Below are 11,433 nucleotides of genomic sequence, written 5' to 3' on the forward strand. Positions count from 1 at the left end.
GTGCACGATCCCGAGAACGCTTATTTATCCCAAGAGTCAGGAAGCCCTAAAGCAAACATGGCATCTCCCACTATGGCAGAATCAATCCAGTGGGCTATAGCTGAAAGTCTCAGAGTAGCATGTCCGAGCAAACCAATAGAGTTAAAGTTTTTTATGTTTTATGCAGCCAGTCCATAAACTTCTCTACACGATGGTGTATTTATATATCTTTTCTAAAACATTTCAAGCGAGATAATTGTTAGTAAATAAGTAAACATTCAGATATATTTTGAGCCTGCTTTTTATATTCGACTGTCTTGAAATGATTTTTCCCCTAGCCTTTTTTTTGTCAAGTAGACGAACTAATTTTGTTGATCTGCTCACTACGAGATGCGTGCGGCTAGCTCAGAAGATTTCGTCTGTTTGTCCCACCATATTTATATTAAAATGTGATCACCCGGTTACCAGTGACAACACTTTGCAGTTCTTGTTTCTTTGATCTTTATTCTATACTATACTGTGATTTGATTATCTGTCCCGGACGGTCCCGCCAGACGCCTGTTCAGTTTCTACCGACGCTCCGCACAATCGCTTGGTTTACGCCGCAGTCCCTGTAGCAAGAAGCCCAGTGACAGACGAACGTTCCACCCTAACTTTTCTCTTTAGCTGGTGCGGACGGACCTGGGTGGTCAGCTTAGCGGCTTTTTTCTGCTGTCTCGCCGCTCTCGTCGTCCAGAGTGGTGCGGACCGTGTCGCTGGGTGCCCATCACGGGCTGAGGATTGTCGTCGTATGCGGAGTCACGGTATCTATGGCTGCAATCCCCAAGGCAAACGCCTGCTCGGTGCGCACGGACACACCAGCCAATCGCCGGGTTCACCTACGTAGTCTTCGACACAGTCGACCGGGCCTTCACCGCAATTCTTGCCGCCTCTTCGGTTTGGCCCCGCCTGTTGAATGCTTCCGGACTAACCGTGCTTTATCGTATTGGACCTCAGCTACCTGTGTCTTAATTCGGAGACTTTCCTTGTCCTAAACGTATCGACGTAGCGACCTTGTTCCTTGCTGACTATGGCGGCTGTAGCTCCCTTGCTGACTTCGTTGCTTTACGTTGACTCGTATCCTCGTTCTCCTTGACTGTGTAGCTTTCAGCGTTCGGCCTGTTTGTATAGGCCTCCTTTAACGGAGGGTTAAGTCTACACTGGATACATTGATAAGTTCTGTAACCACATTCGAAATCCTGGGCTTACTGTCACTGACATTCAAAATGGGACTTCTCTGTTGCTTCATTTGGTTCAGCGGCCGCATATGTGAAATGACATTAAATCCTTGCAGACCATATAATGGTCCTCACGCTCTTCTAAGCATAATTGGACCCTAATATTGGCCTCTTGAGCGGAGGAAAACCGTACTCAAGGCAGTAAACATGTGTGGTGGCGTGTTTTTGAACGGAACCTCGCTTAACTGAGCACAAAATAGCGGCTTGATCTCATGCGTTTGAAGTCACTGGCACTTCTGTGTACCATTATTTTACAAGCCTGAGACGCGCTCCTGTAAAATGCTTCGTGTGTGTTTTCATTTGCTTACAACCAAGGCGATACATTTGGAGCTCATCAAACGTTTCTCTACAGTTGCTTTTTTCCACGACCTAGAACGGTTAATATTGGCCCGACAATGCAACTTATTATGTTGGCGCGATAAACAAGTTTCTTGAACTAAGACGAATATTTCTCAGCGACGACCACACTAAAGAGGTGCAGAATGCTTTCTGGTCCCAATGAAGGGAAGAGTATTAAACAGTTCGAAGTGGCGCACTCCCAAGCACCGAGGACAGCAACAGTATTGACGAAGCGGGAGGTAAAAAAGCTGTGTCTGCATCACCCTTTGGATGCTGTTGAATGTCACGATTCCAAGGGAGGGGAGGATGTCGGGTCTCGCCACTGTCAGCAGTTCCCAAATCTATGTGTTTTTTTTTTGGCAGCATTAGAGGCACAATTAGTGTCTGCGGCACCATGTTTCGTTATCTATGCAGAGAAGCTACGTGAGCATCTAAGCTTCCCGCTCTCGCACGCTCTCTCTTTTACTCTCACGTCTGCACCTTTGGCTTAGCGATAACCCATGACCGATGACAAATTTTGCTCCAGCAACCATATAAAATATAGTCATAGGCATATTTAAACCGATCTTTCATTCGTAAATAAAAGAGAATGCTATATCAAAGGCCATTTACTCAGCTAGTGGGAGTGAAAACGAGAAATTTAAACATTAGAGGGAGCGTAGCAAAAAGATTTTAGGCAAATCAATAGAAATTCCCGAGGCTAACAAAAATATATAAACATTTTTTATACCCGTTACTCGTAGAGTAAAAGGGTATACTAGATTCGTTGAAAAGTATGTAACAGGCAGAAGGAAGCGTTTCCGACCATATAAAGTATATATATTCTTGATCAGGATCAGTAGCGGAGTCGATTTGGCCATGTCCGTCTGTCCGTCCGTCTGTCCGTCTGTCCGTCCGTCTGTCCGTCTGTCCGTCCGTCCGTCTGTCTGTCCGTATGAACGTCGAGATCTCAGGAACTACAAAAGCTAGAAAGTTGAGATTAGCAATACAGACTCCAGGGACATAGACGCAGCGCAAGTTTGTCGATTCATGTCGCCACGCCCACTCTAACGCCCACAAACCGCCCAAAACTGCGACGCCCACATTTTTGAAAAATGTTTTGAAATTGTTTCATTTTTGTATTAGTCTTGTAATTTTCTTTCTATTTACCAAAATAATTTTTGCCACGCCCACTCTAACGCCCAAAAACCTCCAAAAACTGCCACGCCCACACTTTTGAAAAATGTTTTGAAATTTTTTCATTTTTGTATTAGTCTTGTAATTTTCTATCGATTTACCGAAAAACTTTTTGCCACGCCCACTCTAACGCCCTCAAACCGCCCAAAGCTGATACGCCCACACTTTTGAAAAATGTTTTGATATTTTTTCATTTTTATATTGGTCTTGTAAATTTCTATCTATTCGCCAAAAAACTTTTGGCCACGCCCACTCTAACGCCCACAAACCGCCCAAAGCTGATACGCCCACACTTTTGAAAAATGTTTTGATATTTTTTCATTTTTATATTGGTCTTGTAAATTTCTATCTATTCGCCAAAAAACTTTTGGCCACGCCCACTCTAACGCCCACAAACCGCCAAAAACTGTCCTTCGCACTTACACTAGCTGAGTAACGGGTATCAGATAGTCGGGGAACTCGACTATAGCGTTCTCTCTTGTTTAAATATGTGGAAGTGGCGGTTTTCAGCAGCTTGTGGGCGTTGCAACAATTATTATATTCTTGTTTTTGCTCACTACGAATTGCAACGGCTGGCTCAGAGAGTTTTGTTCGTCCCACCAAAATTATGATTTGTGTGATTGCCAGACCAAAGAGGGGACAGAGTTTCAGATTCAGATTTAGATTCAAGCCGGTCTGTTACATATTTTACCTTAAAATCGACCGCAAAGTCAGAATTTTCTACAAAAAATACCTGCTTTTTTTGCAACCCAAAAAAGGTTCAACTTTGAACACGTGCAACTTGTAAAATTCTAAACCGATTTGAATTATTTTTTGGATTCAACCCTTTTGACCTATTACCTGTTGAATGCGATATATACGCAACGATCCGTTGTTATTAAAGTTTAAATTAAATTAAGCAAATGTATCTAATGCGCCACTGTGTGTCGTCTGTTACCGTCGGTAATACAAACGAAGCAGGGTTGAATGTGCGTTGTAAGCTTGGTAGCTCCGCCTTTATCGCTTCGAACCCATCCTTTTGCGTTATGAGATAGTTTCTGCTGGTCTGATTAAGCTGCGGGGACAATATCGGCATCAGAGTTTACCCTTGGATTCAGTTCAAAGTCGATTTTCTGTATTTGACTACGTTTGCTCTCTTTGATGTTAATCTGTTATTCTGCATTGTAGTATCAGGGCGTTGGAGGACATTCAGGTTTAGCAGGACTGGCGAATGGTCAGATGATAGGTCCGTTACGGATTCGGAAACAATGATGTTTCTAAGAATATTTTTGGTAACGGGTCGGTTGTTCTACCTGAAGAGACGTAGTCAAGCTTATTATATGCGTTTATTTATGTCGTTACTTAACTGTTTTCCTTTAGGGGTGACGAGGCGTGAATGCCAGTGGGTGTGTTTGGCGTTGTATTCATCAATATAGGTGTCCCTAGGGTGTTAAAGAAGTCAGGAAAGTTTTTAACGTCAATTGATTGTCATCAAGGAATTTAGTTTTCTTAGAGTTTGTGACGCGGGCCGCGCACAAGGAATAAACAATAAACAATAAAATAATAAAAGGAATAAATAAAAAACAAAATTAAAATTAATAAATAATAAAACAACAAATAATACATAATACATAATACATAATACATAATACATAATACATAATACATAATACATAATACATAATACATAATACATAATACATAATACATAATACATAATACATAATACATAATACATAATACATAATACATAATACATAATACATAATACATCATACATAATAACCAGCCCTAGTTCGAATTCAAGCAAGGTGCGCGCGTGCGCAAAACGAGCCACGGGCCACACTAAACCAGAAACCCGGCCACACTAAATCGGGTAAATAGATAGCACAAGCAAAATCGATAGACCCAGCCAATCTCTATATAAAGCGGCCGGCTGGCCTCTGGGAACTCAGTCAGTGGCCGGCAGCGATCGGATGGAAGTCATCAACCAACAGCGATCAGCCAGCTCTACAGCATGATCTCCCAGTGGTAAATATAATAAACCAGGATAGTAAGTGTTCATTCCTATTGCCTCTGCTGACTTAAGGGGCCAACAACAATTCTCTCTGCTGACTTAAGGGTCCAACAACAATTCTCTCTGCTGACTTCAGGGTCCAACAACAACTCTCTCTTCTGACTTCTGGGTCCAACAACAATAACAACTCCCTCTGCTGACTTCAGGGTCCAACACAAACAACAATTCTCCCCGCTGACTTTCGGGTCCGATAACAACAACAACCGTACCTTCCCCATTGCTGACTTAATGGTATGTTACCTATCTCTCCTACCCCCCCGTAATCGCTGACTTCAGGGTCCCCCAGCGTTTCTATGTATTCCCAGGCATTGCACGACATCCAGGCACCGAACACGAGGGACCCGTTTACAGCCGGAGGATCCAGACGCGAGAAGCTCCACTCCCGGATACCGACCTCAGACGCGTGAAGACCCACGCCGATCGAGCAAGCCCCGCAGCCATACCATTCCCTTCCATATCATTCCGTGTAGAAATTAGAATAAATCATCTCTGTATATGCCTAATTAAGGTTGAAACTTTGAGCGTTATCACTGGGTCTCGGGTCGGGGATGCCTCAATAGCACCACTGTCCTGAAACAAAAAAATTTCCTGGACGACCCTGGCCGTCCCGGACTACCGTAGGCTCGAAAGAACGTCACAAGTTATTTCTGAGGGTATAAGTAAATTCTGTGCATTCTGTGTTCTCGGGGCTGAGTCCGTCTTTTGAGGTCTTTGTATATTGTACAGTTTGCTGTGTGGATACCGCCACAGTTTCCGCAATATTTTGGTACTGGGATCGCTTTTATCTGTCGTGTAATGAGCACACACAGACGACACAACCTAAACGCAGTGACCGTGTGCTCTTTTGTTTCCGTATTCTAGGAAATTATTGCATTGGACGGGACCTTTGCACTTGTGTGATTCATCAACGGTAACTCTACGATGAAAATGAAACTGTAGTTCGTAAATCATTGTATTTCGTTTTTCTTGATAACATTAGTGTCAGGATCCAGTTCGACGGAAGAGTGGTTTTGGTTTTCTGTTTTGGTTTTTGTTCAGGATGTTAAGGAGTGTTTTCGCCTTGAAACCCCTATCATTTAATATCAGCCGGTATTACTTCAGGTTCTATACCCTTGAAAACGACTTGAAGGCCGTTGTTATTTTCGTTTAATGATTTTACAAGGCTCATAAAGCACTCTTTGGTCTTTACTTGGAATTTTGTTTCGTGAATGATGCTTTTTTTTGGGTATCATGTGGAAGTTGTCGTTTACAATAAGTTTAATTACTTTGTTGACAACAGTATTCGAGCTTTTTTCCTTGGTGCTTATATTATATTGGTGGAGCTTTGTTTTCATTATGTCCGCTTTATCAGTGCTGAGGGGTAGGTTCGTACCGTTATCTGCCAATACTGCAATGCCGACTTGGGTTGTTCCGGTTGATCTTTGTTTTGTTTCCCGCTCAGGAATTTTAAAAGCTCACTGTTTATATATTTATTACTTTTACTGCAGAATCGTCGTTGTAGTCGACACTATTTATACGGCCGATATCGTTGCAATATTTGTTGTCCTTGCGAATACAGTGGTTATCGAGGTCGATGTGTTGGTTTTCGTGGTCATCGTTGTTGTGTCATCAACAGTTTGAGTCATCGTTGTTATTGACGGTGAGCAAGACCGAGCTGCCCTGGTAATCTATGCGCCACGCAACCAGGTGGAAACTAATCGTACATCTAATATGTGTAGGTAAACCTTTCTCGCTCCGACCTGTTTTTTCTGTATTGCTTTTGGACACTTCATTCATTATTGTCAGAGTTTGACTGACTCTTTCTATAAATTGCCTTAAAACTATAAATACTTAATACTCAATTGCCGTGCCTGCGGATTTAAGCACCACACTTTGCTTCATTTGGGAAACTTAGCCACGTGTTCGTCAAACGAAACATTTCAGCATACTAAAACAGAGACCTCGGATTCATTTAATCATATAACAAAACCCTCAGCATGGCCTGCTTTACCTTCGGTTCTTGCTCACGATTAAAGCAGAGATGGTGTACTCCTAGCCACTGACACCGTGTTAGTAAAAAACCGTTAGGAACCTTTGATCAATAAATCAGCTTCAAATTAGGAAATCAGCCGGTATAGGAGACATCGATCGAGCGATCTCGAATCTCTGAATTCTTGACCTTTATCACTGCTGTATTCCTTCCCATATAACCGAACAACAATCAGCAAATCTTTAATGTGGCAACATGAATAGACAAACTTGCGCTTCGTCAATGTCTCTGGAGTTTGCATGCTGAATTTCTAGCTTTTATAGTTCCTGAGATCAAGGCGTTCATACGGACAGAAAGACAGACAGACGGACTTGACTAGATCGACTCGGCTATTATTTCCGATCAAGAATATATTTACTTTATATGGGCAGAAACGCTTCCTTCTGCATATCTTTACTTTACGAGTAACGGGTATACAAATATATATAATATATAATCGTAAGAAAACAAAGTTGTCCCGAGAATATTTGTATATATAAAATAAAAAAATATGTAAATTTAACGGGTATAACAATATATATATGTCGGAGAAGGAAATGTTATTTTGAAATGAGCGCCTTATCGATGGTTAACTTGCTTACGATACTAATTGATAGGACGGTTTGTATTTGGTTATGAGATCTTGACATACAAAAAGATCGAGTGTGGCCCTGGTTTAGCGTGGTGGTTCTTCTCTAAGGAAAAAGTTAAGAAGAAACACACAAGCAGTGGAAGAACAATTGAAAAAGCTATCAAGGGACTCGCTACACAATCATAAAACAACTTTTAGCGCTCCGACATCAGAAGTGGGATTGTACTTTCGTCTACTAATCATGGAAGACCAACTGCGCATCTTGATGGAGCACCAAAGCCAAAGTTTCCTGGAATTGGCAAAAACTCTGCAAGCGTCGGTACGAGAACAGGCACAAACTTGCGTCGTCACATTGTCGAAATTTAACGCCGACATTCCTGGCGCCGACGCTACTCAATGGTGTGCTACGGTTGACATTATTTTGGTTGAAAAACCGCTGGAAGGCAGTGCTTTAATATTGGCCTTAACAAAATCGTTGAAGGAAGCGCGTCCCAATGGCTTTCTGAAGTGTGCTACGCAGGTGTGACTTGGCCGGAATTTAAACAGTTATTTCAACAACGCTATGCAAATACTGAAACGCCAGCCGCCATGTTTTTGCAGTTATTAAACAGTTGCCCCGGCAACAGTGAATGCCTTGCGATATACGCTAGTCGCATGGTGACTTCGCTTATTAACAAGTGGAAGGGCTTGGATGCTGAGAGGATTGCGGTGTCCGTGGTTTTGGGACATTTGGCCAACTTTGACCGCCGAGTGCAAAGAATTGCATACACTGCCGAGATCAAAAATAGACGTGACCTACAGGCTGAGTTGCAGGTCTTCGCTTTTGACAAGCGCACACATCATTCTGGAAATAAGGAATCTGGAGCAAACAGAGCTAAGTTGGCGTCACTGAAGTGCCATCTTTGCGGAAAGATGGGGCACAAAATGATTGATTGCCGAAACAAGAAGCAGAGCGCCGGCATGTCGAGACAGGATCAACGAGGAAGCCAACGATTTCAGCAGCATTTTAAAGACAATATAACTTGCTATCGTTGCCGAGAGCAAGGTCATATAGCCTCACAATGCCCTAAAAATATGACAGGCGGTGGAGCTGGATTGCGGAACGAAAAGAGAGCTGAGCTGTGCGTGTTGGATGAACCGAAGACAAGTATGCTGTTACGAAGTGAGGACTTTCCAATCTTTTTCGATTCTGGAGCAGAGTGCTCTTTGGTTAAAGAGAGTTTTGCAGAGAAGCTAAGCGGTAGAAAAGTAAATAACGTAACGAAATGCAAATGTTTGTAGTACAATGCAGATTGATAACAATATTCTTATTAATGGAAATAGTTTAAATGTAACATTTCATGTTGTACCCGATGACTGTATGTCAAATAATATTGTACTGGGACGAGAAGTGTTGGCTCAGGGATATGCTGCAGTAGTATTTTGTAAAGGGGTTGAAATAATTAAGGATGAAACAAAAATTGTTAAAACGTGCTCTAAATTCATAGACAACTCATTTGATATAATAAAAAGCAATGTAAATGGAGAAAACAAAAACGAAATAATAACATTGTTAAAATCCTACTCAGATTCTTTTATACAGGGTACGTCTCAGACTCGCGTCAATTCTGGTGAAATGCAAATTCGATTGATTGATCAGACCAAAACGGTACAGAGAAGACCATATAGATTGAGTCCCAGCGAGAGAGATATAGTTCGACAAAAAGTTCAAGTTCAAGTTCAATTCTGGTGAAATGCAAATTCGATTGATTTATCAGACCAAAACGGTACAGAGAAGACCATATAGATTGAGTCCCAGCGAGAGAGATATAGTTCGACAAAAAGTTCAAGAATTGTTAGATTGCAAGGTTATCAGACCGAGTAGCTCCCCTTTTGCGAGCCCTGTTCTACTGGTGAAGAAGAAGAATGGATCAGCCAGACTTTGCGTGGATTATAGAGAATTGAATTCCAATACAGTTGCCGACTAGTTTCCCTTGCCTTTAATATCTGATCAGATAGCCAGGCTGCGCGGTGCAAAGTTTTTCACCTGCTTATACATTGCAAGTGGATATTACCAAGTTCCTATGCATCCGAACTCTGTCGAATATACGGCATTCGTCACCCCTGATGGACAGTACGAGTTCCTGTCGATGCCATTCGGACTCAAGAATGCACCGTCAGTTTTTTTAAGAGCAGTCATAAAGGCCTTGGGTGATCTCGCCTATTCGTATGTCATTGTGTATATGGACGACATAATGATTGTAGCTCCAACCAAGGAATTGGCACTTGAAAGACTAAAAATTGTTTTGGATATTTTATCAAAGGCTGGATTCTCATTTAATGTTGAAAAATGTTTCTTTTTACGGACTTCTGTCCAATATTTAGGATTTGAAGTACGAGCAGGGGAGATTAGCCCAAATAATCGTAGAATCTCTGAATGCTTTGCCCCCTCCGAGGTCTGTAACAACATTGAGACAGTTTATTGGGCTAGCATCGTACTTTCGACAGTTTGTTCCCGGATTTTCTCAGCTAATGAAGCCTTTATATTTTCTCACCTCAGAGAAAAATAAGTTTGAGTGGAATACAGAACACGAGGCAATTCGAAGAAAAATTATTCACATTCTTACAAATAAACCTGTTTTAATTATCTTTGACCCACAGTATCCAATCGAATTGCATACCGATGCCAGTGCAATCGGATATGGTGCTATACTCTTACACAGAATTGAAAATAAACCGTATGTAGTGGAATATTATAGCAAGACAACAAGTGTATGTGAATCCAAATATACCTCATATGAGTTGGAAACACTTGCCGTGGTTAATGCTGTTAAGCATTTTCGGCACTACTTACATGGCAGAAAGTTTGTAATATTCACTGACTGTAATTCGTTAAAATCATCACGAAATAAGATTGAGTTATTTGCAGTCCTTCGATTTTGATATACAGTATAGGGAAGGCAAGCGTATGGCCCATGCTGATTTCGTTTCCAGAAATCCACTTCCTCCGGAAAATTCCCCTGAATATGCAAAGATCGTTGAGAAGCGAATCGAATTAACTGAAGTATCTGAGGATTGGATTCGTGCAGAGCAACAGAAAGATCAAGATATTGTAGAAATCATTACCAAGTTGAACGATGATGAATTACCATTCGAGCTGTCTAAGACATATGATTTGAGAGGTGGAGTTTTGTATAGAGTGATACAAAGAAATGGCAAGACGCTGTGTTTGCCAGTAGTGCCTCGCGGATTTAGATGGTCGGTTATTAACCAAGTACATGAATCCATAATGCATCTGGGCTGGGACACTCGACAATGTATACGATTACTATTGGTTTGAGGGCATGGCCAAATACGTTCGAAGATTTGTTGAAAATTGCATAACGTGCAGAGTTTCCAAATCATCCTCTGGGAAAGTACAAATGGAATTACATCCTATTCCCAAAATAAACGTTCCATGGCATACTATCCACATAGACATAACAGGCAAGCTTAGTGGTAAAAGCGATCGTAAGGAATATGTAATTGTACAGATCGATGCATTTACCAAGTACGTTTATATTTACCACACTTTCACATTAAGTGCAGAAAGTTGTGTAATGGCGTTGAAATCATCAATTTCTTTGTTTGGAGTCCCTATTCGTATTGTGGCTGATCAGGGAAGAAGTTTCACAGGTGCCAAGTTTGTTGAATTTTGCTCTTCCCAAAACATAAAACTACATTTGATAGCAACAGGAGCAAGCCGAGGTAATGGCCAGGTTGAGAGGGTTATGAGTACCTTAAAAAATTTATTGACAGCTGTTGAAGCAAGTTCTAGATCTTGGCAAGAGGCATTGGGTGACGTGCAGTTAGCTATTAATTGTACTGCTAATAAGATAACTAAAGCGAGCCCGTTAGAATTATTAATGGGAAAGGTTGCTCGTCCTTTAGGTCATGATCCAGAAACAGAAATAGATCTGACCAAGATAAGAACTCAAGCTTTAGAAAATATAGAAAGATCGGCAAAGTATGAGAAGGAAAGGTTTGA

General features: G+C 41.5%; 1 protein-coding gene and 1 long non-coding RNA gene across 6 annotated transcripts; both read left to right on the forward strand.

Moving 5' to 3' along the window:
• Positions 1-4,488: 4,488 nt before the first annotated feature.
• Positions 4,489-5,342, forward strand: LOC120322159. Of its 5 annotated transcripts, none has more exons than XR_005561976.2 (3): positions 4,489-4,803; positions 4,904-5,058; positions 5,114-5,342. It is a non-coding gene; the product is annotated as an uncharacterized LOC120322159 (long non-coding RNA). The 5 variants fall into 5 exon arrangements; XR_005561975.2 differs by having other exon boundaries at positions 4,489-4,781; positions 4,840-5,058; XR_005561977.2 differs by having other exon boundaries at positions 4,489-4,781.
• Positions 5,343-7,949: 2,607 nt separating this feature from the next.
• LOC122319627 lies at positions 7,950-8,887 on the forward strand. The gene has a single exon (XM_043207229.1). It carries the CDS (start codon positions 8,016-8,018, stop codon positions 8,706-8,708), a length of 693 nt encoding a protein of 230 aa, XP_043063164.1. The 5' UTR covers positions 7,950-8,015; the 3' UTR covers positions 8,709-8,887.
• The last annotated feature ends 2,546 nt before the right edge of the window (positions 8,888-11,433 follow it).

Source organism: Drosophila yakuba, unplaced genomic scaffold (genome assembly GCF_016746365.2).
Source record: "Drosophila yakuba strain Tai18E2 unplaced genomic scaffold, Prin_Dyak_Tai18E2_2.1 Segkk10_quiver_pilon_scaf, whole genome shotgun sequence".
NCBI lineage: Eukaryota > Metazoa > Arthropoda > Insecta > Diptera > Drosophilidae > Drosophila > Drosophila yakuba.

Coding starts and splice junctions, on each gene's coding strand:
- LOC122319627 (XM_043207229.1), top strand. CDS start 8,016: ATGTTTTTGCAGTTATTAAACAGTTGCCCCGGCAACAGTGAATGCCTT.